The 22,891-nt window shown below is 43.8% G+C and overlaps 1 protein-coding gene across 1 annotated transcript; it reads right to left on the reverse strand.

Annotated features, from left to right (window-relative positions):
* Positions 1 to 2,972: 2,972 nt before the first annotated feature.
* On the reverse strand, positions 2,973 to 22,505 carry LOC116958201 (NXPE family member 3-like). Its single transcript, XM_032980709.2, has 4 exons — positions 21,914 to 22,505; positions 5,046 to 5,312; positions 3,689 to 3,846; positions 2,973 to 3,401 (listed from the first exon to the last, which is right to left on the reverse strand). Exons 1-4 carry the CDS (start codon positions 22,503 to 22,505, stop codon positions 2,973 to 2,975), a joined length of 1,446 nt encoding a protein of 481 aa, XP_032836600.2.
* Positions 22,506 to 22,891: the final 386 nt, after the last annotated feature.

A 22,891-nucleotide genomic window follows, 5' to 3' on the forward strand; every position in this document is an offset into this window, starting at 1 on the left:
TTCATGAAGTCTTTGATGGCTGTACCGGAGGAATTTCCATTTGGTACAGGTACAATGGGAGGCTGATCGATGCCCGGGTGTGTTCAAGGGATGGCTCCCTATTGCTCGACCACGTTATGTATGCCGATGATTTGGTAATAGCTGCTCATTCAGAGGAGGAGTTGGAGACGCTGCTGCTGAGACTGGAGCGTGCCACTAAGAGGTGGGGCCTTACCATCAGCCCCACTAAAACTAAGCACCTGCCTGGGTATTTTGTACCATCGGACACTCCACCCCACAACTCCCAATTGGTGATGGCACAGTTGTGGAGAGAGTGGAGAGTCTCCCATACCTGGGCAGTGTGCTCATGAACGGCTCCGGTTTTACAGCAGAGATCTCACTCCGAATCAGTCGAGTGGCATTATATTTTCATCAGTTACTTAACACTGTATGGAAGTAACCTGGTCTATCGCTCTGCATGAAGCTTCATGTCTTCTCGGCCACGGTCATTCCCTCCCTTCTCTATGCTTGGCGAAACGTGAACCCCCCTAATGAAACATCATTGTCGGTCAGAAACATTTAGGCTGGCCTGCCTACGATCCATCCTGGGTTTAACCAGGCTGGATTGTGAGCAGCTCACAAATTGTAGAAAAATCTGGACAAAGTCCCAACGGTGAGTTCCTCCAGCAGGCAAGCCTTCGTTGGCTGGGTCATGTCGCCCGCATGCCCAGTCACCGCATGCCTAAACAGCTTTTGTTCGGACGGATGGAGGGGGCTAAATGAGCGCGGCACGGGCTAGAGAAGAGATGGAGTGATGTGGTACAGGAGGATGTGGAGCTGAATGGACTTGCCAATGACTGATACCAGCGGTGTCAAGATCGGCCTCTGTGGAGGAGGCTCATGAAGGATGCTACTCGGCAGTTGGAGGCAGTTGCCCTCCAACAACAATGGAGGGCGGAGGAGCGACGCTCACAACAACGAGCGAGCACCGGGTGGCTAAAGCACAGCAAGTTGGCACAGTAGGGGGCACAGGTGGTGCATCAGCCAGTCATCTCAGTCAGTCGACCCATGGCACCTGGGTCTGCCCCGTGACCTCCTGCCAGCGGGCCTTCGACACTTCACGTGGCCTCAACGTGAACATAGCCTGGCACAAGCGTCGTGGTGACATCACTGCCACTTAGTGACGAATGGCGGTTGTTGTTGTGTGTAAGTCGATGTGTGTGTTTGAGTCGCTGTGTGTGTGCAAGTTGATGTGTGTGTGTGGGTCGATATGTATGTGTGTAAGTCGATGTTTTGTGTGTGTGGGTCGATGTCTGTGTATGTGGAAGACGATGTATGTATGTATGTGTAAGTCTATGTGTGCGTGCGTCGATCTGTGTGTATATCTGAGTCGATGTGTGTGTATAAGTCGATATGTGTGTGTGTAAGTCGATGTGTGTATGTGTCAGTCGATGTGTGTGTGAGTCGATGTTAGTGAGTTGATGTGTGCGTGTGAATTGATGTGCGTATGTAAGTCGATGTGTTTGTGTGTGTGGGTCCATGTGTGTGTAAGTCGATTTGTGTGTGCTTGTACGTCGATGTGTGTGTGTGTAAGTCCATGTGTGTGTTTGTGTGTCTATATGTGTGCGTGAGTCGCTGTGTGTGTGTGTGTAAGTCCACGTGTGTATGTGTGTGTTTAAGACCGATGTGTGTGTTTAAGTCGATGTGTGTGTAAGTCAATGTGTGTGTGAGTCGCTGTGTGTGTGTACGTCGATATGTGCATGTGTAAGTCGATGTGTGTGTGTGAGTCGATTTGTGTGTTTGAGTACATGTGTGTGTGTGTAAGTCGATGTGTTTGTGTGTGTGGGTCGATGTGTGTGTATAAGTCTATGTGTATGTCTTTTTTGCCCGGCAAACGTCGGGTACTTCCCGCTAGTAGTTAATACATTTCAAATCTTGTTAAGACTCTTTGTCATCATGTTTTTGTCCATCATTTTATTAAAGCATTTTTTAAACGTCCGCATTGGTATCCTATAATATTGAGGGAATTGCATGTGAGAGAAAATGGAGCCGAACTCCTCTCTCTCTTTCTTACTTAATAAAAAAAAGTGTAACCCTTACACTCTTACAGGGTGCCAATCAGCCAAGCATGTAGATCATGCTGTTAATTTGCAACAAGGACTCTGGAACAGAGTTGTGGATTTGGAGACAATATTTCCCCCCATCAGAATAAAGGTAATGGGAACACTTATGATTTTCTTTTCTGGAAATAACACGTAACTTGTTTCTATGACTTCGGATTTTCAAGTAAATTTGAAATTACAGTATATATAGTACATTTATTTGATTTGTGTGACTAATCTTAAAAACATTAATGTTTAATGAGTATTTTATTAATGATGTGTCCTTCACTCTGCCTTTCACACCACAACTGCTAAATATTAGAAAATTAACACCGCTATTTAACCCAGTCCCAAAAAAAATGTAAGCAAGGTATGTAACATTTTATTTCGTTATATCATTTGATAAAACCAATTGTGGAATTTGTAACACAATATTTCACAGACGTAAATGACCAGAACTCTGAGGTGCCGAGTCAAGCTCAATGTCACTCGAATGTCAGACAAGAGAAGTGGGGCCTTTAACTGTCTTTTAGAAGTCGGTGTTGATTGAATGTTACGAATGTGAAGCGGGATGCCGTTCCAAACGGTGGAGAAATCACGTCGGGCAGGAACGGTCCTGGTCCTTGGTGTAGAGAGAAGCTTGCGACTTGTGCTACTGCGGAGAGTTATACCTTGAGCTGTAGTGCAGAGTGAAGAGAGCAAAGAAAGGTACATATGGGTACAATCATATTACAGTACACCGGTTTTTTTCCTACGTCATAATTCATATTTATAAATTCTACAGTGAGATGCTGGAGTCAATCATATGTCAATCTATTTGATTGAAATATAGTTTTTCATGGAAGCATACTTTACAATGGTAAGTGTTGAAAGTGCTCAGTTTTACGAACATTATGTTGGACACACGTGTGCCAGGAAGAGATCCACCTCGTTGTGCACGATCCACTCAGCCGGGTGTAGAGCAAAGCTATTGAGCGACGCCGTCATTTCCCATGCGTCAATTATCACAACGGGGAGGTCCATAAACACACGTCGTGTCAACGCCCAAATGCGGAATGCCAGCCAGTTGCTGAAACTGGCAAGATTGATGCCCGTCTCGCGCATATTAATGGTCTTGATGACAATGGTCGTCTGCGGACTGCGTGCGATCAGTCGTAGGATCGCGGCGCGCACGTTCAGTAACCGCCGGGACGCGTCGACCAAGGGGAACGGCACAAAGTGGGCCCCCAGCGACACTGCCACAGCCGTCATTGGCCCACCGGAGATGGCATCCAACTTGCGCATATGGAAAGGGTTCAGAGGGAACACCGGGACGTCAGACTGGTGGAAAAGCGCTTTGACCCAACAATTACTAAAAAGTTAATAATGAAGAGGGAGAGTATGCAACTAACAAAACTATTGTTAATATAAGCAACACCATCTCCATCACCTTGTGATTAGAACACTCACTCACAATCTTTAAAAAAAATGCAATGTTTTGTTCCACAGCGTTGTGTTCCACAGTTCAGATCAGATCTTTTGGGATCAACCATGCGCATATTGGTGCACTGGGATCCTGTTGCCATGAATGACGCAATATGAAATGAAAATATTACTGTGCACCACACCTCAAGCGCTGCATGGCGAAAGTCCTTGACACGCTGCAACTGGGAACAGAAGTATGGGTAACCATGCGGAATGTAGCGCAGCAAGATGTCGTTTTGGGGGTCCACGGCGAGTGCAGGTTGGTGAATTGTTGGAATATGCAAGTTAATCTGCTTCAGGGCTGAGAACAGAGACAACAAAAACGAAGCATTGAATGTGTTATTCTATGAGCTCTGTCCACACGCAAACAACGGAAGAGGGTCTCTCATCTTGTCGGGAATTAGCACTGGAAAAAAACACCATTTACCTACTTATGGAGTCACTTTAATAGGCCTCTTATAAAACAGTAAACGACTATCCTGTATGCTTTACACAGAATAGTCTGCTCTAAGTCAGTGCTTCAATATGCTTTATAATTGAGCCCACGGCAATGTGCCATTTTATTGAGGGATTGTGTGTTGCCTTGGTGTGGTCTGGGACTTCTTATTGTCTTGTTGCCTTGCCCAAGCTTGCATTTAATGATGCAAAATCTGACAATAAATGTATTTATATTTATTTGTATTTAGTTACTTGCTTACCTTTTTTCCCTATTTTGCACTCCTATCGTTTTTTGTATTGTTTGTTTAAACTTGCTGACCCACCCCTTCTGGAAATCTGTTAAAAAAAGTTGTATAGCTCATTGGATTTCGCCAGTCTATGAACGAGCTTTAGACCATCAGTCAACATACTAACTTAGTTTGCTTGTGGGAAACTGTCCAGATTCAAAGTAAGTCACTTAGCTTTCTTTTTCTTTACCTGACTAATTATGAAATCTCAGTTTCCATATTTAATGGGGCCAGGAGGGGCAGAGCACTGGTGACTTCTACAGGAAGCAGAGCGGCAAGTAACTTTCTGCTATTTATTTAGCAATGTACAAGCTTCAGTAAATTTCTGCCACTGCCGAACAGCTTGGGATAGACGCCTGTGAAATATAGAATCATACCTCATTGGGCTTTTCCAGATACAAAATGTATATCTATGTATATTCGTGTTTTCAGTATGGGAATATCTTTGGAAGATGCACTACAACTCAATACAGGCCTTGCTCACCACCATGACTCCAAGATGACTTGTTCAGTGTACAGGGTGGTTCACCACATTTGTAGGATCTTATATACATTGCAAAATGTTACTGCGATTAATGGAATATGCAAGATTATGATTTACGTTATATGTTTCAAGCAGATACAGGCGCAGATGGCACGATGAGGTTAGATGGCAGCAGATAGCTAATATAAGGAGTCCGATGCGGATAGGAGATAACAGGTGGCCAGGTGGTGTGAGGATACTTCTGGCACTTGGGGGTAAAGCTCTTGGTGAGTGAGGAGGGGAGTCTCTTACTGGGCATGGCCGAGTCCACTAGTACGTTGTACCATTGACGCACGGTGGAGTCGCCCAAGAGGTAGACGTTGCGTCTGCGGAGGCATGCGGTGACCTGTTCGGCTTTGAGAAACCTGCGTCCTTTGCAGTTGCCCGGTTGCCACTCCCTATTCAGGTAATACCCGAGCTGCTGCACTCTGCTCTTCAAATCGTAGGCCCCAAAAGCATCAGCCTTGCTCTTATCTTTCTGGATTCCACCGCACACAGGTAGCAGAGGTTCCTGCACAGCTGGCAAGCAAACAGGGTCGATGTAGAGGGCGAGCATGCTCAAACGTGCACACCTACAATGCCTCAGGGTATATGAAGCTGATCGTGATGAGGTCAATAATAATAATGAATGGTTTCAACAGGCTACAATAATACAAAGTTATTCGGTTTTGAAGCCAATGAGTTAAACAGATGTCAACCGTGTGATCCAACACAGGGCCAATAAAAGTAACATTCTGCTTGAAAATAATATGGGTCCTTTATTTCCAGTATCAATGCTTGAAAAAATAAGCATACGTTTTGCCCTTTCTGGCAATAAAACAGATGTTTAGATGTTCAAAGACCAAATAAAATCATGTCTGCATTAACCACACGTACTTGTGGTGAACATGCATAGATATATTTTTTTAAGCTGGACAAGCCTGATGAGCTATGATTCTATTTTTCACAGGTGTCCATCCCAAGCTGTTCGACAGCGGCGGAAATTCACTGAAGCTTCGGTAGATAAATAGCAGCAAATTACTTGCCGCTATGCTTCCTGCAAAAATCACTAGTGCTCATCCCCTCCTGACCCCATTAAAATAGGGCAACTGAGATTGCATAATTAATAATGTAAAGAAAAATAAAGCTAAGTGACTTGCTTTGAATCTGGACAGTTGCCCACAAGCAAACTAAGGTGTCACGTTGACTGATGGTCTCAAGCTGGTGGCCAAACAATACGCGAAAATGTTTTTTTTAGAATCACAATATTTATTTAGACTGGAGAAATCCGATGAGCTATAACGCACTTTTTCACAGATTTCCAGGAGGGGTGGGTCAGCAAGTTACAACACAATAAAAATCACGGAAATAAGATTTCATAGATATTTGAATTTAACAATAAAATCAGTGGTTATTTGTAACTATTGTAATTGGCCGTCATATGACAGGTTCATAAAAATGTAATTTAATTAAAAAGACAAAAACAGAAAGATTGCATTGAATTTATTTAATAAAAAAATTATCTATTTAGCAAATTTAGTGTAAGTTGACGATCATTATTCTTTAATGGTGTGCAAAACGAAAAGTAAAAAATTCCACCATTAGGTTTTTTCGATCCACAAATAATCTCATTTGATCCAGAAATAACGTGACAGGAATCACTTTACCAATTTAAAAAAATCGCCCCTGCTTGATCACGGCTTGATCGCATAAACACATGTATTAAAAATGGAATAGCTCAATCACTGCTCAATCAATGGGATGTCACATAGACGCATGTATTCAAAATGGAATAGCTCGATCACTGCTCAATCACTGGGATGTCACATAGACGCATGTATTCAAAATGGAATAGCTCGATCACTGCTCAATCAGAGCTTGATCGGAGTTCGATTGGTGCTCAAACAAAGATCAATTGGTGCTCGATCAAAGCTCAATTGGTGCTCGATCAGTGCTCAATCAAAGCTCGATCAGTGCTTGATCGATGCTCAATCGGTGCTCAATCGGTGCTCGATTGGTGCTCTATCGGTGCTCGATCGGTGCTCAATTGGTGCATGGTTGGAGCTCGATCAGTGCTTGATTGGTGCTCAATTAGAGTTTGTTCGGTGCTCAATCGGTGCTCGATTGGTGCTTGATTGATGCTCGATCAAATACACCAACCTACTCAAAATGTCATGGTTCGATCGGTGCTCTATTGACGCTCCATAGAAGATAATTTGTATGTATGTTGAATTTCTTTTGCACCATACATAGCCTGACTATATTTTGCACCATACATAGCCAACCATGATAATCGGAGGTGTGGGAAGTACAATAAACTAAATACAAAAAGCAGTTCTAAAGAAATGAGTTTTCCTAATATCGGAAGGAAGAGCATTCGAGATGGCTGCAGAAGCATTCGAGATGGCTGCAGAACCAGTGTACGTTTATGTAGTTACCATGTTGGGGTGTTGTAATAAACGCGTTGCCTCTAAGAACAAGAGTGTGCCTCCGTATAACACACTACACATGTAGGTATGACTCAATCTGCCCTAGCAACATTAAATAGCCACACGACGAGTATGTGTTGGTCGATGGTGTCGAAGGCAGCTGAGAGATCAAGGCCAACCAACACTGTGGTGCACCGGCCATCCATGATTTTGTAGAGTCCATCAGCAATATTGAGTCGAGGCGTCTCAGTGATGTGGGACTTCCGGTATGCTGACTGCAATGTGCTGAATCTGCCCATTGCAACAACGTGAGAACCTAACCACCTCAGACAAAGTGGCTCTAGGACCTTTAAATTGTACTCAGGTTTGGGATAGAGCATTAGTTTGTGAGGTCACTACGGCTCAAGCCAACTTTTTTCAAGAGCGGTTGTTACTTGCACCATTTTCAACCATTATGGGAAAGAGCCCTCGAGTGACAATGTCTTATTTGGTCGCTGTGCGATGAACATGGACACCTCTGCCACTGAGATTGGTGCCAGGGTCTCGAGTTTTGGTTCTAGGATGATCAAACTCACATGGCAGACTGGGAGAATGCATTGACTTCAAGTTAGAAACTTCCGTTTTGACCGTCACTATTTCATTGGCGAAGAACATCACAAGTGCTGTACACAGACCAAGTTGCCTCGTTGATGAGTGGTTGGAGTGCAACAGACCCTTCACGAAGCGCCACAGAGCATGGGGGTTGCGAGCTGACTCATTGAAGCACAGAGCATAGCATGATCAATATTGAGTTGGTTGGCAGATCTGCAGGCAGCTCTGTAAGCAAGTCAGACAGTCTCAAAATCAGTGTTCTTCCAAAGATGCTCCAGCCACCTCCAGGACTGCTTTGCTGCGATTGCCTCCAGTGACAGCTAGTTACTGCGCGCTTTCCCTTTCTATTTGTGCTTATTCGAATGGGCACGAGTTCATCAAGAACAGCAGTGATGTCATTTTCTAATTGAGCTGCAAATGAATCGACTGTCGATGCAGGATTTAGACACGCCGATAAAGACCGGATCTTCTTACGGAAAGCATCGTGGTCCAGTCATTTCTAGTTTTTCTTTGATATCGTTGTAACGTATTCTTGGTTCTTTCGGTAAAGTCACGTAGAAGGGTTAGGCTATTAATCTGTAATGCCACTTTACACGTCACGTGACTGATTTGAAATACCCATATCTTAAATAACCGCAGTGTTAGCTGTGAGACACGCTCTAGTGTCACGTGTGTCTGTGTGTGCACCGCAGTGTTAGCTGTGAGACACGCTCTAGTGTCACGTGTGTCTGTGTGTGCACCGCGGTGTTAACGGTGAGACACACGTGAGTGTCACTAGTGTCTGTGTGTGCACCGCGGTGTTAACGGTGAGACACGCTCTAGTGTCACGTGTGTCTGTGTGTGCACCGCAGTGTTAGCTGTGAGACACACGTGAGTGTCACGTGTGTCTGTGCGTGCACCACAGTGTTAACTGTGAGACACGCGCGAGTGCCACGTGTGTCTGTGTGCACACCGCGGTGTTAACGGTGAGACACGCTCTAGTGTCACGTGTGTCTGTGTGTGCACCACAGTGTTAGCTGTGAGACACGCTCTAGTGTCACGTGTGTCTGTGTGTGCACCGCGGTGTTAACGGTGAGACACGCTAGTGTCACTCGTGTCTGTGCGCGCACCACAGTGTTAACGGTGAGACACACTCTAGTGTCACGTGTGTCTGTGTGCACACCGCAGTGTTAGCTGTGAGACACACTCTAGTGTCACGTGTGTCTGTGTACACACCGCGGTGTTAACGGTGAGACACGCTCTAGTCACTAGTGTCTGTGTGTGCACCGCGGTGTTAACGGTGAGACACACTCTAGTGTCACGTGTCTCTGTGTGTGCACCGCAGTGTTAGCTGTGAGACACGCTCTAGTGTCACGTGTGTCTGTGTGTGCACCGCGGTGTTAGCTGTGAGACACGTGAGTGTCACGTGTGTCTGTGCGTGCACCGCAGTGTTCACGGTGAGACACGTGAGTGTCACGTGTGTCTGTGTGCGCACCGCAGTGTTAACGGTGAGACACGTGAGTGTGTCACGTGTGTCCTTGTGCACACCGCAGTGTTAGCTGTGAGACACGCTCTAGTGTCACGTGTGTCTGTGTGTGCACCGCAGTGTTAGCTGTGAGACACACGTGAGTGTCACTAGTGTCTGTGTGTGCACCGCAGTGTTAGCTGTGAGACACACTCTAGTGTCACGTGTGTCTGTGTGCACACCACAGTGTTAGCTGTGAGACACGTGAGTGTCACGTGTGTCTGTGTGCACACCGCGGTGTTAACGGTGAGACACGTGAGTGTCACGTGTGTCTGTGTGTGCACCACAGTGTTAACGGTGAGACACGCTCTAGTGTCACGTGTGTCTGTGTGCACACCGCGGTGTTAACGGTGAGACACGTAAGTGTCACGTGTGTCTGTGCACACCACAGTGTTAGCTGTGAGACACGCTCTAGTGTCACGTGTGTCTGTGTGCACACCGCGGTGTTAACGGTGAGACACGTGAGTGTCACGTGTGTCTGTGTGCACACCGCAGTGTTAACGGTGAGACACACGTGTGTCACTAGTGTCTGTGTGTGCACCACAGTGTTAACGGTGAGACACGCTCTAGTGTCACGTGTGTCTGTGTGTGCACCGCGGTGTTAACGGTGAGACACGTGAGTGTCACGTGTGTCTGTGTGCACACCGCAGTGTTAGCTGTGAGACACACTCTAGTGTCACGTGTGTCTGTGCACACCGCAGTGTTAACGGTGAGACACGCGCGAGTGTCACGTGTGTCTGTGTGCACACCGCAGTGTTAGCTGTGAGACACACTCTAGTGTCACGTGTGTCTGTGCGTGCACCGCAGTGTTCACGGTGAGACACGCTCTAGTGTCACGTGTGTCTGTGTGTGCACCGCGGTGTTAGCTGTGAGACACGCTCTAGTGTCACGTGTGTCTGTGTGTGCACCACAGTGTTAACGGTGAGACACACTCTAGTGTCACGTGTGTCTGTGTGCACACCGCAGTGTTAGCTGTGAGACACGTGAGTGTCACGTGTGTCTGTGTGCACCGCAGTGTTAACGGTGAGACACGTGAGTGTCACGCCGTGAAAACGCGTCGTCGTCGTCGTTGTTGTTGGGGGGCTGCGTGAGCGCCGATTTATTTATTAATATCCGGGCCACTGCGGGAGCTTTCGCCTTGTTGACACAACGGCTTAGTGGAAATTATTAATTAAACCCCACACAGCGGCGTCAAACAATTACGTAATCCACGCGGTTAGGACCCATCAGTTGGGGGAAGGGCACGCGCGTAATCAACCCCGAGGCGGTGTCGGCCAGCCGGTAGCTATGTCGGTCAGAGAGGACGCTGGTGCGGGGGGGGGGGGTCACCCGATCGATGGGGCGGGAGGGCATCAGCCCCCCCCAATTAAAAGGGGCGCCCCTCCCGCCCGTGGTGGGTGAGGGGGAGGTCGGTCCCCACCTAATGGGGAGTAAAGGGGGGGCCATCAGCCCCCACCAAGTAGACGTGGCGCCCCCCCCCCCGCTCGTGGTGAGGGAGGGGGGGATCGGCCCCCACATAGTGGGGAGTGGGGGGTGGGCATTAGCCCCCACATAAACAGTAGGCCTGTGTACATTGTATTAATGTCGCCAGTGAATACTGATCAAAGCATTTTGTCTTAGGTGGGTGTACGACGGTTATGTGGCTGTTATTGTACCGTATGCGGTGTCTCGGTTGCCTTGGATAATTAATTTGTTGTGTCGTGTCAGCTGACCTTTAATTGTTCTTTAGGCTTTTGGCAGAGTCAAAGGGGTTGTGTAGTGTGGACTTGAGGGTCATGGGGACAGCATTTGAGTGCTTTATTGTTTTGTATTGTTCATAAATGCCTACCGTTGGTAGATAAGACGGTGATATCACTTTCACTGGAAGGCCAATAACATTACGAGGTTTTTCTTAATTAGAACACCATCTTTTCAGAGGTCACGCACAATAGCCCCACCTAGTGGCAATGTCACGAGCCGCCGCTGATTATAACGAGAGTAGACGAGTGGACAATTAATCACTGCAGTGTCATGCAGTGTCGAGTTGTGTAGCACATCACATGTTGCCAGTTGATCATAATGTAATCTGTTATTTCGACATTACATACATGATGATTCTAACAATAAAGTGAAAAAAATCGCTCACTCAATATGACTGAATTTAAACACGCAATTTATAAATAAAGTCACCAGCGTTAATTGCAAGATTTATTATGAGCAGTTGTATCAGTTCATAAAATATTTTGGAAGTAATCCCCCGCCCACTATGAGCAGTACCACATACTGCAAATCGTATAATTATCACGTGTTTTTCAGAAAAGCCAAGCATCAATGAGTAATGATGAGGTTATTATTAAGCCATATTTAATTAAAACCAATTAGTGTTTCCTATATTACTTACATTTTACGGATGCAACCTTACACTCCAGATGGTGTGTACCGGTTGAAGGTATTTTAAAAGCCTTGTGTGTGAATTGCAAAGTGAACATTAATTTGTGGCAACATTTTTTACAACAATTCGAACATATGGGCGCAGCCAATCACGGTTATTTATTTAATGTTAAAATATAACATCGTGAGATGTAGCAAATTAAGTGAAGCTATAACGTATGTGCATGTGACCGAACCGTAATGTGCACCAATTGCGCACTGACCGAGCACCGATCAAGCTCCGATTGAGAACCGATCAAGTACCTATTGATCACCGATTGAACTCCGATCGAGCTCCAAATCGAGCATTGATCGAGGTATACATATTCCACTGTCAGACTACGGGGATAATTTAGACTTAGCTACAATAATGAACTTCCAAAACCATACAAATCCTCGATTCACTGCGAGCCCCTTTAGCAACCTCATGAAGGGTTTCTCTTGATTGAGATTGCCATGTTCTAAAAGCACTGCTAAGAGCTAAGCACCTAACACATTACCTGCAGAGTCCCCGCTCATGAAACTCCAATCATCCTGCTCTCTAGCTTGGATTTCCACTTGTCCCGATTCTTCGAGAATCATCTTCATGAGGCAGATGTCCTAGGATCTGTTCTCCTAGGATATTAAAAGCCCTGGTGATAGTTATGTAATAACAGCACTCTATGCAATTATGTTTTGTTCTCTTCCAATATTGTGAGATTCTTCCCATGATAGGTTGTGGTATTTTTATACTTAAGGAGGTGGTAACTTGCAATCAAACCAAACTTTAAGAGCAGCTACAATAAGTGAACCTCACATCCGAGAGTTGCAACACCAGTCCATGCCCTCATCAGTTGCTTACGGTAACAGGAAGTAGTCCTGTTGTGCTCCTCTCTACAGCCAACTGACTGCACCAGGTGGCCTCCACTGCCACCAGGTGGCATATCAGTCAGCAACAAGTGTGTGTGCTGACACCCAAGTAGGGGGGAACTAACACAGATACAACAGGGGACACAGAGAGAGAAGCATACCAAACAAACAGGGTTTAGCAAAATTTGGAAACCATATAAAGCAACACAGACGGTCGGTCAAAACACAATTAACGCATAGTCTGGTTGATTACGCTATTTCAAAGACTGCTAAATTGCAAGTTAAGTATGAAATTTAAAATACAGACCGCGCACACACACATAGACATCCAAGTAGAGCGAACCAGCACAGACACGCACACAGTGTAGTCGCCTTAAATAGGCAGAGAAGGTAAGGCTGAGAGACAATGGGACAATTTAGCTTGAGGTATGCATTGAGCAAAAGGGGCGCAGCAGCACACACTCGGAAACACCAGGGCCCACACACAGGCAGAGACAGCACAGAGACACAAATCCAAGCCAAGACACAAAGGCAGATACACAAGCAGAGATAACACAAAGCCACAAACCTCATACCTCCCCGTAGAGGTGGTTCAACCAGACTATGCGTTAATTGTGTTTTGACCGACCGTCTGTGTTGCTTTATGTGGTTTCCAAATTTTGCTAAACCCTGTTTGTTTGGTATGCTTCTCTCTCTGTGTCCCCTGTTGTATCTGTGTTAGTTCCCCCCTACTTGGGTGTCTGTATATACATCTGGGGTTATGTGTTTCCTCTCTCTCGTAAATTTAGCTCTTCTGTACCTGATGATGGCTGCTTGTGTTGCAACCGAAACGTCGTACGCTATTATGTTATTTTATTATTTCTTATTCTTAGTTCTTTCGGTAAAGTCACGTTGAAGGGAAACAACAAAATAATAATATATATTATAAATAACAAAATATATTTCTTATTATTATATATAATATATATTTTATTATTTTGTTGTTTCCCTTCAACGTGACTTTACCGAAAGAACTAAAAATATGAATTACTGCAGTCACGAAAGCTTTAAATCAAAATTTATTATTTCTTATTTATACGTGACTTTACCGAAAAAAGCAAAGAGTAATTCCTGCAGTCACGAAACCTTTGAATCAAGTCTGAAGTGTGTGTGCTGTCAACTGCCCCCACCTCGCCATCCAGTTGGGACTGTGCTAGCCCTAGGGAAAGACAAAGCTCCCCCATATAGCCTTAACAGACTGTAGGGGCAAGTGCTGCTAGTGAGCACCTATGAAGGCCGGAACGATACACGAGGGGGTGGGTGGCCAGCACCACGCCCAACCGCCTTAGTCTCCCCAGTGGCAATGTTTTTATCCACCGCACCAGGTACTAATTTGAGGCTGAGTCGACCTAGGGGAGGCCCAGGACCGGTTCAGATAATCGTCACTGGTGTTAGCCGTGAGCGGGAATCGAACCCGGGTCGCCAGGTTCATAGCGCAGCGCGCTAACCGCTACACTACCGCTCCCCACTAGGCACCCACAGTAGCAGCAACAACAGTTGCTTTTCTCTCGTCATTTACTCTTCTGCAAACCTCTTGTAATATGAACAGCATCTGACCCACTGCCCGTCTTCTCTACTACAGCCTCCTCCGCGTAATGTGTTCTGTCAGCATTCTTCTTTGTGCCATTTCACTGCCTGTTTCTTGCACTATCCGCTACTTCAACAAAACTGCTTCTCTCAATGTTTGACCAGTTTTCGTATGTTCTCAGATTTCTTTATTCAATGTCTCAGCTGATTTTGCATAATGCTTAAAAATCTATCGTTCTCCTGGTTCAGATCCTTACTTACGTCTCTCACCACTCTCACCGTGTACTCATATTTGGACTTGCCTTTCTCTACCCTGCCTGTCTCACTGGTCTTCTATTATAACACTGTGTAACGTTTGTTTGTTCTTGAGTAATAAGTGTTATTTCCTAATTGCTTATTCCTCAAAAGTACAGAAAATAGCTATTATTCCCCACAAACTTTGCTTTTGTGACCAGGACAGTGATATTTTGAAATTTACCTATTTTCCAGAACATTCCAGATAGATTCAGTGCTGAGTCAACTTGGAGTAACTTCTAGAACATTCCAGAATTTTTCAGTAATATAAATAGTATAAATACAGGGGCCTTAAGGCCACCAGTTCAGTTTAGTTCCAGCTGCCTAAGTGGATACATATCTGCATTTTTCTGAGATGGCATCAAGAGGCTGCAAACATATGCTTCGACAAGGTAAGGTAATTTACCCTTTTTACCAGGTAAAAGGGTAAAGGGTAAAGGTGTTGACATGCCAAGGGGTAAGGTAAAGGGTAGGGTAAAGGTAGCGTGGAAGAATTACTCGGGAGGGTAAAGGTAGCGCGAAGTATTACCCGGTAAATATCTTGTTTACCGCTCGCTAAAAGCTCCGTGACGCAGTCCGTGGCCTTCATTTAAAATTGGAATCATCGAGAATATTCTAGATGAATAAAGCGCTCTTCCTAGCATTTACCTGTTATAAACCTTTTTCATGTGTAGTACCCCAGTTATTACCCTGTAATCGAGTCATTTGTATGGGGTAAGGGTAAAAGGTAGGGTAAAGGTAGGCTCGTTGCTTTTGACCTTTAACCTTAACTTGCTAAAGGTAAAATGTAAGGGTAGAGTGATTGTATTGTGGTAAGGTAAAAGGTAGGGTAAAGGTAGGCTCGTTGTTTTTACCTTAACTTGCCGAGGCCTATGCAAGCATCCGGCAGATGCATTTTACTATATCTGCGGCCAATTTATCAAGACATGAGCGAAAAAGTACTCTGTGAAAGCATCTGCTAAGATGTGTGAGGCCTACAAAGCATATTTCGGCATGCCTGTCAGGGATCAAGACAAACCCTGGGCACCTCATTTCACCTGCGAGCAATGCAAAACAACTCTGGAAGGTAAGATGGACACTTGTTGCTCGGAATTTTGTTACAAAATGTATTAAATTGTAAGAGTTTATCATTTTTTAATGTTTTCCAATTTTCAATGCTATTGAAAAAAAATATGAAAAATGTTGCGAGAATCTCTTACATATTAGTCATGGGTGAAATAAATGTATTTTTGTAGGATGATGCAGAGGGGAAAATAGAGCCATGAAGTTCGCTATCCCAATAATTTGGCGGGAATCCACTGACCACTGAAGCATCTGCTACTTCTGTATGGTGGACCCTTCTAAACGTCGGACTGGCAAGAATGAATCTGCTATCACGTATCCGGGTCTTCCTTCATCCATTGCCCCGGTGCCACACTGCCATGAGCTCCCCGTACCCACTCCTCCGGAGAGAGAGCAGCCATCTTTAGAAGAGAGTAGCAAGTCAGAGAGTGAGGAAGACGTTGTAGATCCAGATGACAATTTCAGAGGTGGAGCTGAGGAGAGAAACCCATACTACCCCAACCAAAAAAGACCTCAACGACTTGAGCAGATATCTTGGTCTCACCAAGTGCAATGCCGAGCTTTTGACGTCTAGGCTCAAGACAAGATGGGCTCTGCTTCTGCCACAATAGGACCAGTCTGTTGGAGGCAATCGGAATCGCCTGTAACCAGAATGAGTGGCGCCTCTTCATTGACAGCTCATCCTGGAGCCTCAAAGCCATGCTGCTCAATAATAGTAACAAGTACCCGTCTCTTCCCCTGGCTCACTCGGTGCACCTCAAAGAGAATTACAACAGCATCAAGACCTTGCTGGACGCCTTGAAGTATGATGAGTATGGCTGGGAGGTCATCAGAGACTCCAAAATGGTGGCATGCCTGATGGGTCTCCAAGGCGGTTTTACCAAGTTTCCCTGCTATCTTTGCGTTTGGGACAGCAGGGACCCCAAGGCGCACTACCTTAGGCAGGACTGGCCACAGCGGACCGAGTTCTCTATGGGGAGGAACAACATCAAGTGGGAGCCACTGGTGGACTCCCGGAAGGTGCTGATGCCACCGCTGCACATCAAATTGGGCCTTATGAAACAATTTGTCAGAGCTGTAGATAAGGAGTCGGCAGCCTTCAAGTACCTTCAAGACTTCTTCCCTAAGCTGTCTGAGGCAAAGGTCAAAGCCGGTGTCTTTGTCGGACCACAGATAAAGAAGATCCTGGAGTGCAATGAATTCCCCAAAAGCTCACTAGCAAGGAGAAAGTGGTTTGGAACAGCTTTGTCGCAGTGGTTCGTGTCTTCCTGGGAAATCACAAGGTCGAAAACTATGTGGAGCTGGTTGAGACTCTGGTGAAGAACTACGGCACAATGGGCTATAGGATGTCCCTCAAAGTCCATATCCTTGATGCTCATCTTAATAAATTCAAGGAGAACATGGGAGCGTACTCGGAGGAGCAAGGCGAGCACTTCCACCAGAATATACTGGACTTTGAACGCCGCTACCAAGGACAGTATAACGAGAACATGATGGGAGACTACGGTACATTTGGCAGCTGATTCGTGAAAGTGTATTACAGTATAATTGTAAATCTTGAAAAACGACTCACTTCTAAATCTTTTGTAGTAATTTTTGTATTACTTTTATATAAATACATGTTAATTTGATTCATATGTTGTTGTTTTCTGACTTTATGTGAACGAAAATTAACAAATTCGCCCGTTTTCTCATTGAAAATATGTACATTTCAAAATATCACTGTCCTCTTCAGAAAAGCAAAGTTTGTGGGTAATAATAGCCATTTTCCATACTTTTTAGGCATAAGCAATTACGAAATAACACTTACTACACAGGAACATAAATTGTGTTACATAGTGTAATCATACAATTACCAACGTCATGTATTCCATGCCTCACTCGATCTTGAATCTAAAGCCTCTCGCTTTACATTTTCAGCTTAAACTTCCCTTCTGGCACCATCGGCTCCATCGTTCCACCTATCACCATGTGCTCCTGTCCAGCCTTTATAGTTTTTCGCACGAGTCCCATTAGACCCCAGAATGTCATGTGACTATTTCTACTTGATGATATGAAAGTAATTCTTCCATACATCATCATGACATCACCCTCAAGGAATTGATGTGATCATAAGCATTAAAACAGGTTTAAAATGTGTTTTCTTACTTTACATTTTACTGTGCAATACAGTATTGTAATTAATGAATACATACAGTATATTGTTTATACAGTACGGTACTCTAAATTGCTCTGTTTTGCTAAATTATCACTATTCTTTAAGACTCCTGGGTAGGCTAGGCCATCTTCGACTTACGATATTTTTGACTTACGATGGGTCGTCGTAACGCATCTCCGTCATAGGTAGAGGACTACCTGTATATAGTTTGTGTTTAAATTCACGCAATTAATATGTAGTGAAGACTGAATAACGTTTCCTCCACAAAAATACATACCATGTTTTCTGGTGGGACTGGTGCTATTAATATGCACCTACAGAATAAAGTTTGGTACAGCTCACAATAGAGTGATATGGCAAGCCACAGGCCAGGTTCCTTTTTTGTACAGTTGTAATGCTTACACATTGTTACTAATAAACAAGCGTTGCAAAGCAACGCTTGTTTATTAGTAACAACATGTTGTCTTCCACAATATAGGTTTTTCATGAGTTAGATAGTGTAAATATATAAATGTGTCGTTAAACCCGCCACCACCCGACACAGCCAATTAGTAAGGTTTGCCACGTAAACAGAACATGCCAATTCGTTACTAATACAGCACACCGGTGTGTTGGAGAGCCAAGCCACAACATTTACAATCTGAGTACGACGTTTCACCAGTAATTATAACTAGCTTAATCAGGCGGTAGCCAGATTTGTGGAGAAATCCTTTTTTGTTCCTTAAATAGAGGGGAAGATGTGATGACGTCACTTGTGAGCCCTTCACGTGCGAATGAATGCATCTAAATTACAATGGGTATCTATTGCCAGTTAGGTTATTCATATATCAATGTACGTTATGCATGCACATTGTCCTTGTACCTCCTGTCGTTTGCGTGCAATAAAATAGCAGTACCTGTGATTGTCTGTGTACAGGTAATCCCCATCGATATATGGTGACCTGTGTAGGCATGCATTTCAACATTTGTTTTTTGATGATTAGCTTTCAAGCAGCACTAAACCTGTAACTATCCGAACGGTTAAAATAATTTCATTTCTCTCAATTTCGATATATTCTCTAATTAGCCTTGGCCAGTAGTAACTAGTTTTTCACAGAACTTCAACATCAAAATCAATTGAGTGTCCTTGTTGGCACGTGTGCTCTGCCACTGCCGACAGTTGTATTTAGGAGTATTTCATATTTATTTGGTGTTCTTTAGTCTTGTGCTGATCATTCGTCCTGTCTGCCCAACATAACATTTTCCACAAGTGCAATTAATCCAGTACACACCTTCTGTTGATAGCTTCGGTAATACGTCTTTAGTACCAGATATTATTTTCTATATTTTATGTACTGTGCCAAATCTGACTACGATGTTTAATTTTTTCAAAAAATTGGGCTGGTTTATCAGTTACTCCCGCGATGCATGTTATTTTAATAGTTTCAATTACTTGGTCAGTTTAAACTCTCGTGTTATTTTATTTGGTTTTGGCATTCAGTGCCCTGTTGTTTTGCACATCATTGTAACTGTTCAATTGCAGCGCTGTTTAACATGTTTAAGTTCACTTTTCAGACTATCACCATCTGACACTTTCTTAGCCCGGTGTATGAGCGTCTTGATGAGAGAGGATTTCTGTGCTGGGTAATGGTGTGACTGTGCATTCAGATAGGCGTCAGTGTGCATTTTCTTTCAGTAAATGCTGTGTTATTTTACCATTCTGGCCACGGCCGAGAAGAATATCCAGAAATAGATGATATCGCGAAAGCCTACCTGTTAAAATGTTGTATCTTGTGTAGGCCCTAGAGATTTCACACGTCCCCCCAGGGGTACACATACTATGGGGTGCTAACCACCCATTCATAGCAACACCTGACTGAATTTTTATCCATGACACCACCTACCCACAGAGTACCAAATTAGAAGATGTATAGTGTCAGTGACATCTGGCTTCACATTCTCAATTTTGCATGCTTTAAATATAAATTTAAAGAGGAAACCTACCTTCACCTTTAACAAGTATCTTGGAGTTTCCATTTGCTTTTAGATATGCATGTGTTTTTTCTCTGCAAAATAAAATTGAGAATTACATGTAAAGGTTTTTGCGACAAGGAAAAGTTACCAGTCATTAACTATCCTTTATCCACTTCGGTATGCATTTCATTTATCTTAAATTAAATAAATAAACATGCAGTAAACTATATCGAGAATGCAAAACTCCTTGTGCATTTCTGGAGTCCCCTGGGGCTTAATTTTTGGACCAATTCTCGTCAACCTTTACATTAAACTCCACTGCACCTTCATAACACATCTTGGTCTCCAATATCACTTCTACGTGGATAACATCAACCTTTTACTCACTATCACACCAGGATCCACTTACTACAAATTAGAAAATACATCAGAACTAAACACTATCAAAACATGGCTCAAAATTACTTTTTAAAACTAATCATACAAAAACAGAGCTCCTCATAACTAGCGCCAAACAACAAAGTAAATCTTCTTTGGTTCTTTTGGTAAAGTCTCGTCCCTTCACCTGATGAAGGCCGCTTGTGTTGTGGCCGAAACGTCGTGAGAATATTATTGTGTTATTTTATTTTATCAATTTATTATTTAATTCTCATTCTACGTGACTTTACCGAAAGAACCAAAGAAGATGAATCCTTGCAGTCACGAAAGCTTTAAATCGAAACAAAGTAAATGTCTATATTACAGATCTCTTGCCGATACAACCAACCAACAGAGTAAACAGCCTGGGCATCACATTATACATCAGCTTAGATTTCTGAGAATATATCTCAAATAAAAAAAACACGCACTACCATCTATGAAACATCTCTATGAAGAACAGTCCATGCCTCATGAATAGATTCATAATCTCTCGGTTAGATTATTGCAACTCACTACTTTTTGGCATACCTCAAACATCTACAAACGTCTTCAAACCATCCAGAATAATACTCTTTGGTTCTTTCGGTAAAGTCACGTAGGTATAAAATACAATTATTTTCTAATTTTATACCTACGTGACTTTACCGAAAGAACCAAAGAGTATGGATTCCTGCAGTCACGAAAGCTTCAAATCAAGATCCAGAATAATGTCGCTCGACTAATTGTTAACCTCCAGAAAAATCCCACATCACACAAACTAAAAAAAACGTACACTTTTTACCAATCAAATACATAACATGTTTCAACATCATCCAATTAACATATACATCAATAAGTAAGTACATTTATAAATGCGCAAATCTAATAACCTAGGTTATCACGAGTGCAAAATACACAACCAAGTTCCACCTTACATCAGAAACATACAGATCAAGCAAAACAACCCAAACACTACTCCAACCACAAAAAACCACAACCATCTGGGAATAGATCTTTCCCATTTGCAGCACCACACCCCTGGAACAACCTCCCCAAAGCAATACGCACACTCGATTCCTTCACTACATTCATGTTACAGCTCAAACCACACCTATTTGCATTTGTATACAACTAACTCACAGCTGCAACTTGCTTTTTTATATATATTTTAATAATTGTAAATAGTTTGTAATTATATATTCTCGTTGTTTAGAATCCTTCTAACTTTTTGTAGAGTTTGAGTTTTAATGTGATGGAGCTTTGAGTTGCAGATTTGCGCCAGAACGGTGGCACATATGTAAACAAACATTTTGTTGGACTTTAATTGACTATTGTAGTCTGTTTAGATTTTTTTAAAGCAAGCAAGGCATTTCAGTAATCTAACCTTGAACAAATAAAGCATTGCAGCATCAGGTTGTGACCGCGTTGGTCTAAGTCGAGCTATGTTGCGTAAGTGGAAACGAGATTTTTATAACGTCACATATTTGGGCCTCAATGTCGAATTGGGATAGAAATAACACCCAGGTCTGACCTCAGAGGATTGATGTACTTGATGTAGAGCCCAATAACATAATCTCTGACTTATTACAATTGAATTAAAAAAAAGTATATGTAAATTATCACATAGATCCAGGGTTTACGAATCACTGGGTCTGAAAAGTGGCACGGTTAATGAATGGCCTCTCATGGACAACTCTGAATAAGGACCATTTCGTGAAACATCAGCCAGCTTGTGCGACACTGCCAATATACTTAATATTTTATTTTTCCATAAATTGCTTCAAAAAATATCTCAATGAGCTAAGCACTTGCCTCGTGAAGAGTTCTTCATGCTCTTTGCTCAAGCGGTAGTCAGTGTTGTTGGAGATGAACCACTGCAGGGATGTACAGGGGACATGCTGTGGCTCGTAACAAAGCCAGGGCTCACCAAGTACTGGTTCTGTGAGGTTGCACAGTTTACGGCCTTTGGTCGGTAACCGTGCCCCACACTCCATCGTCTCCTGGCTGGCCTTATTCACCCCAAAAATTCCCCAAAATTTAATCTTGACAGGAAAGGCCTCACGCACCACCTCAAGCGCAGCCACTGCCTCGCTCGAGTGTACAAACAGCACCTCAACGTTTGTCACTCCAAGCCAGCGTAGGACAAACGACAACGTGTAGGTGCCATTGGCATGATCTTCCAGAACGCCTATCGCGGATGACATCCTCTTTTCACTGAATACACGGCCGATGAGGAAGTCTCCACCGTGGCGCTTCGTTTTGCCCCTGTAGTCTTTTGTTTGGACACGCACTGTTAAGATATCGCCCACGTGGTATTTACGGTTAGGGTCAAGGATTTCAAAGGAGCTGCCTTTGTGAGAGGTGCTGCCATTGAGGTCACTGAGCGTTGACTTAAGGGTGAGCCTGTCGTGGCATGGCACCGTCACATCAGGGTAGGTGCCCAGCTGCTTGGGGTCATTGGCGAAGCGTGAGAGGTCCTCCAGGGGGAGAGGTGAGCACATGTCTTTCTTGTCACCCATGTCTTGCTTGACACTCAGTTCACCACCTATAATCACCAGGGAGATGTCCTGCAACAGGGTCCATATCCACAGAGATGTTTGAAATTCTAGTATTTGAATTATAATTACATGAGAATAAATAATGCAGTACCTCTTGCATATAACTTGATAGAAGCATGAAATGCCTTCTCTCAAAGCCTATAACAAAACCATACAAATTGGATATGTATAGCATCTACATTTGAGCATATCTCAAGATACTGCACAGAAAAAGTTTGCATATTTTATGTTGCAGTCAAAGCCGTCGATAAATAGGAAGAAAAAAGGGAAGGTCTTGGTTCTCGACATCAATTGGAGCAAGGAGTTGACAGCATGGATGACTTGGGGAAGGGAGTTATTTACAGCAG

Source organism: Petromyzon marinus, chromosome 3, assembly GCF_048934315.1.
Source record: "Petromyzon marinus isolate PM22_M1 ecotype Great Lakes invasive population chromosome 3, UKy_Petmar_22M1.pri1.0, whole genome shotgun sequence".
In the NCBI taxonomy this organism is placed as follows: domain Eukaryota; kingdom Metazoa; phylum Chordata; class Hyperoartia; order Petromyzontiformes; family Petromyzontidae; genus Petromyzon; species Petromyzon marinus.

Coding starts and splice junctions, on each gene's coding strand:
- LOC116958201 (XM_032980709.2), bottom strand. CDS start 22,505: ATGGGTGACAAGAAAGACATGTGCTCACCTCTCCCCCTGGAGGACCTC. Junction 5,313..21,913: donor CCTCACAGAACCAGTACTTG/GTGAGCCCTGGC, acceptor TTTGCTTGCCAG/CTGTGCAGGAACCTCTGCTA. Junction 3,402..3,688: donor TTCGCCATGCAGCGCTTGAG/GTGTGGTGCACA, acceptor CTTTTCCACCAG/TCTGACGTCCCGGTGTTCCC.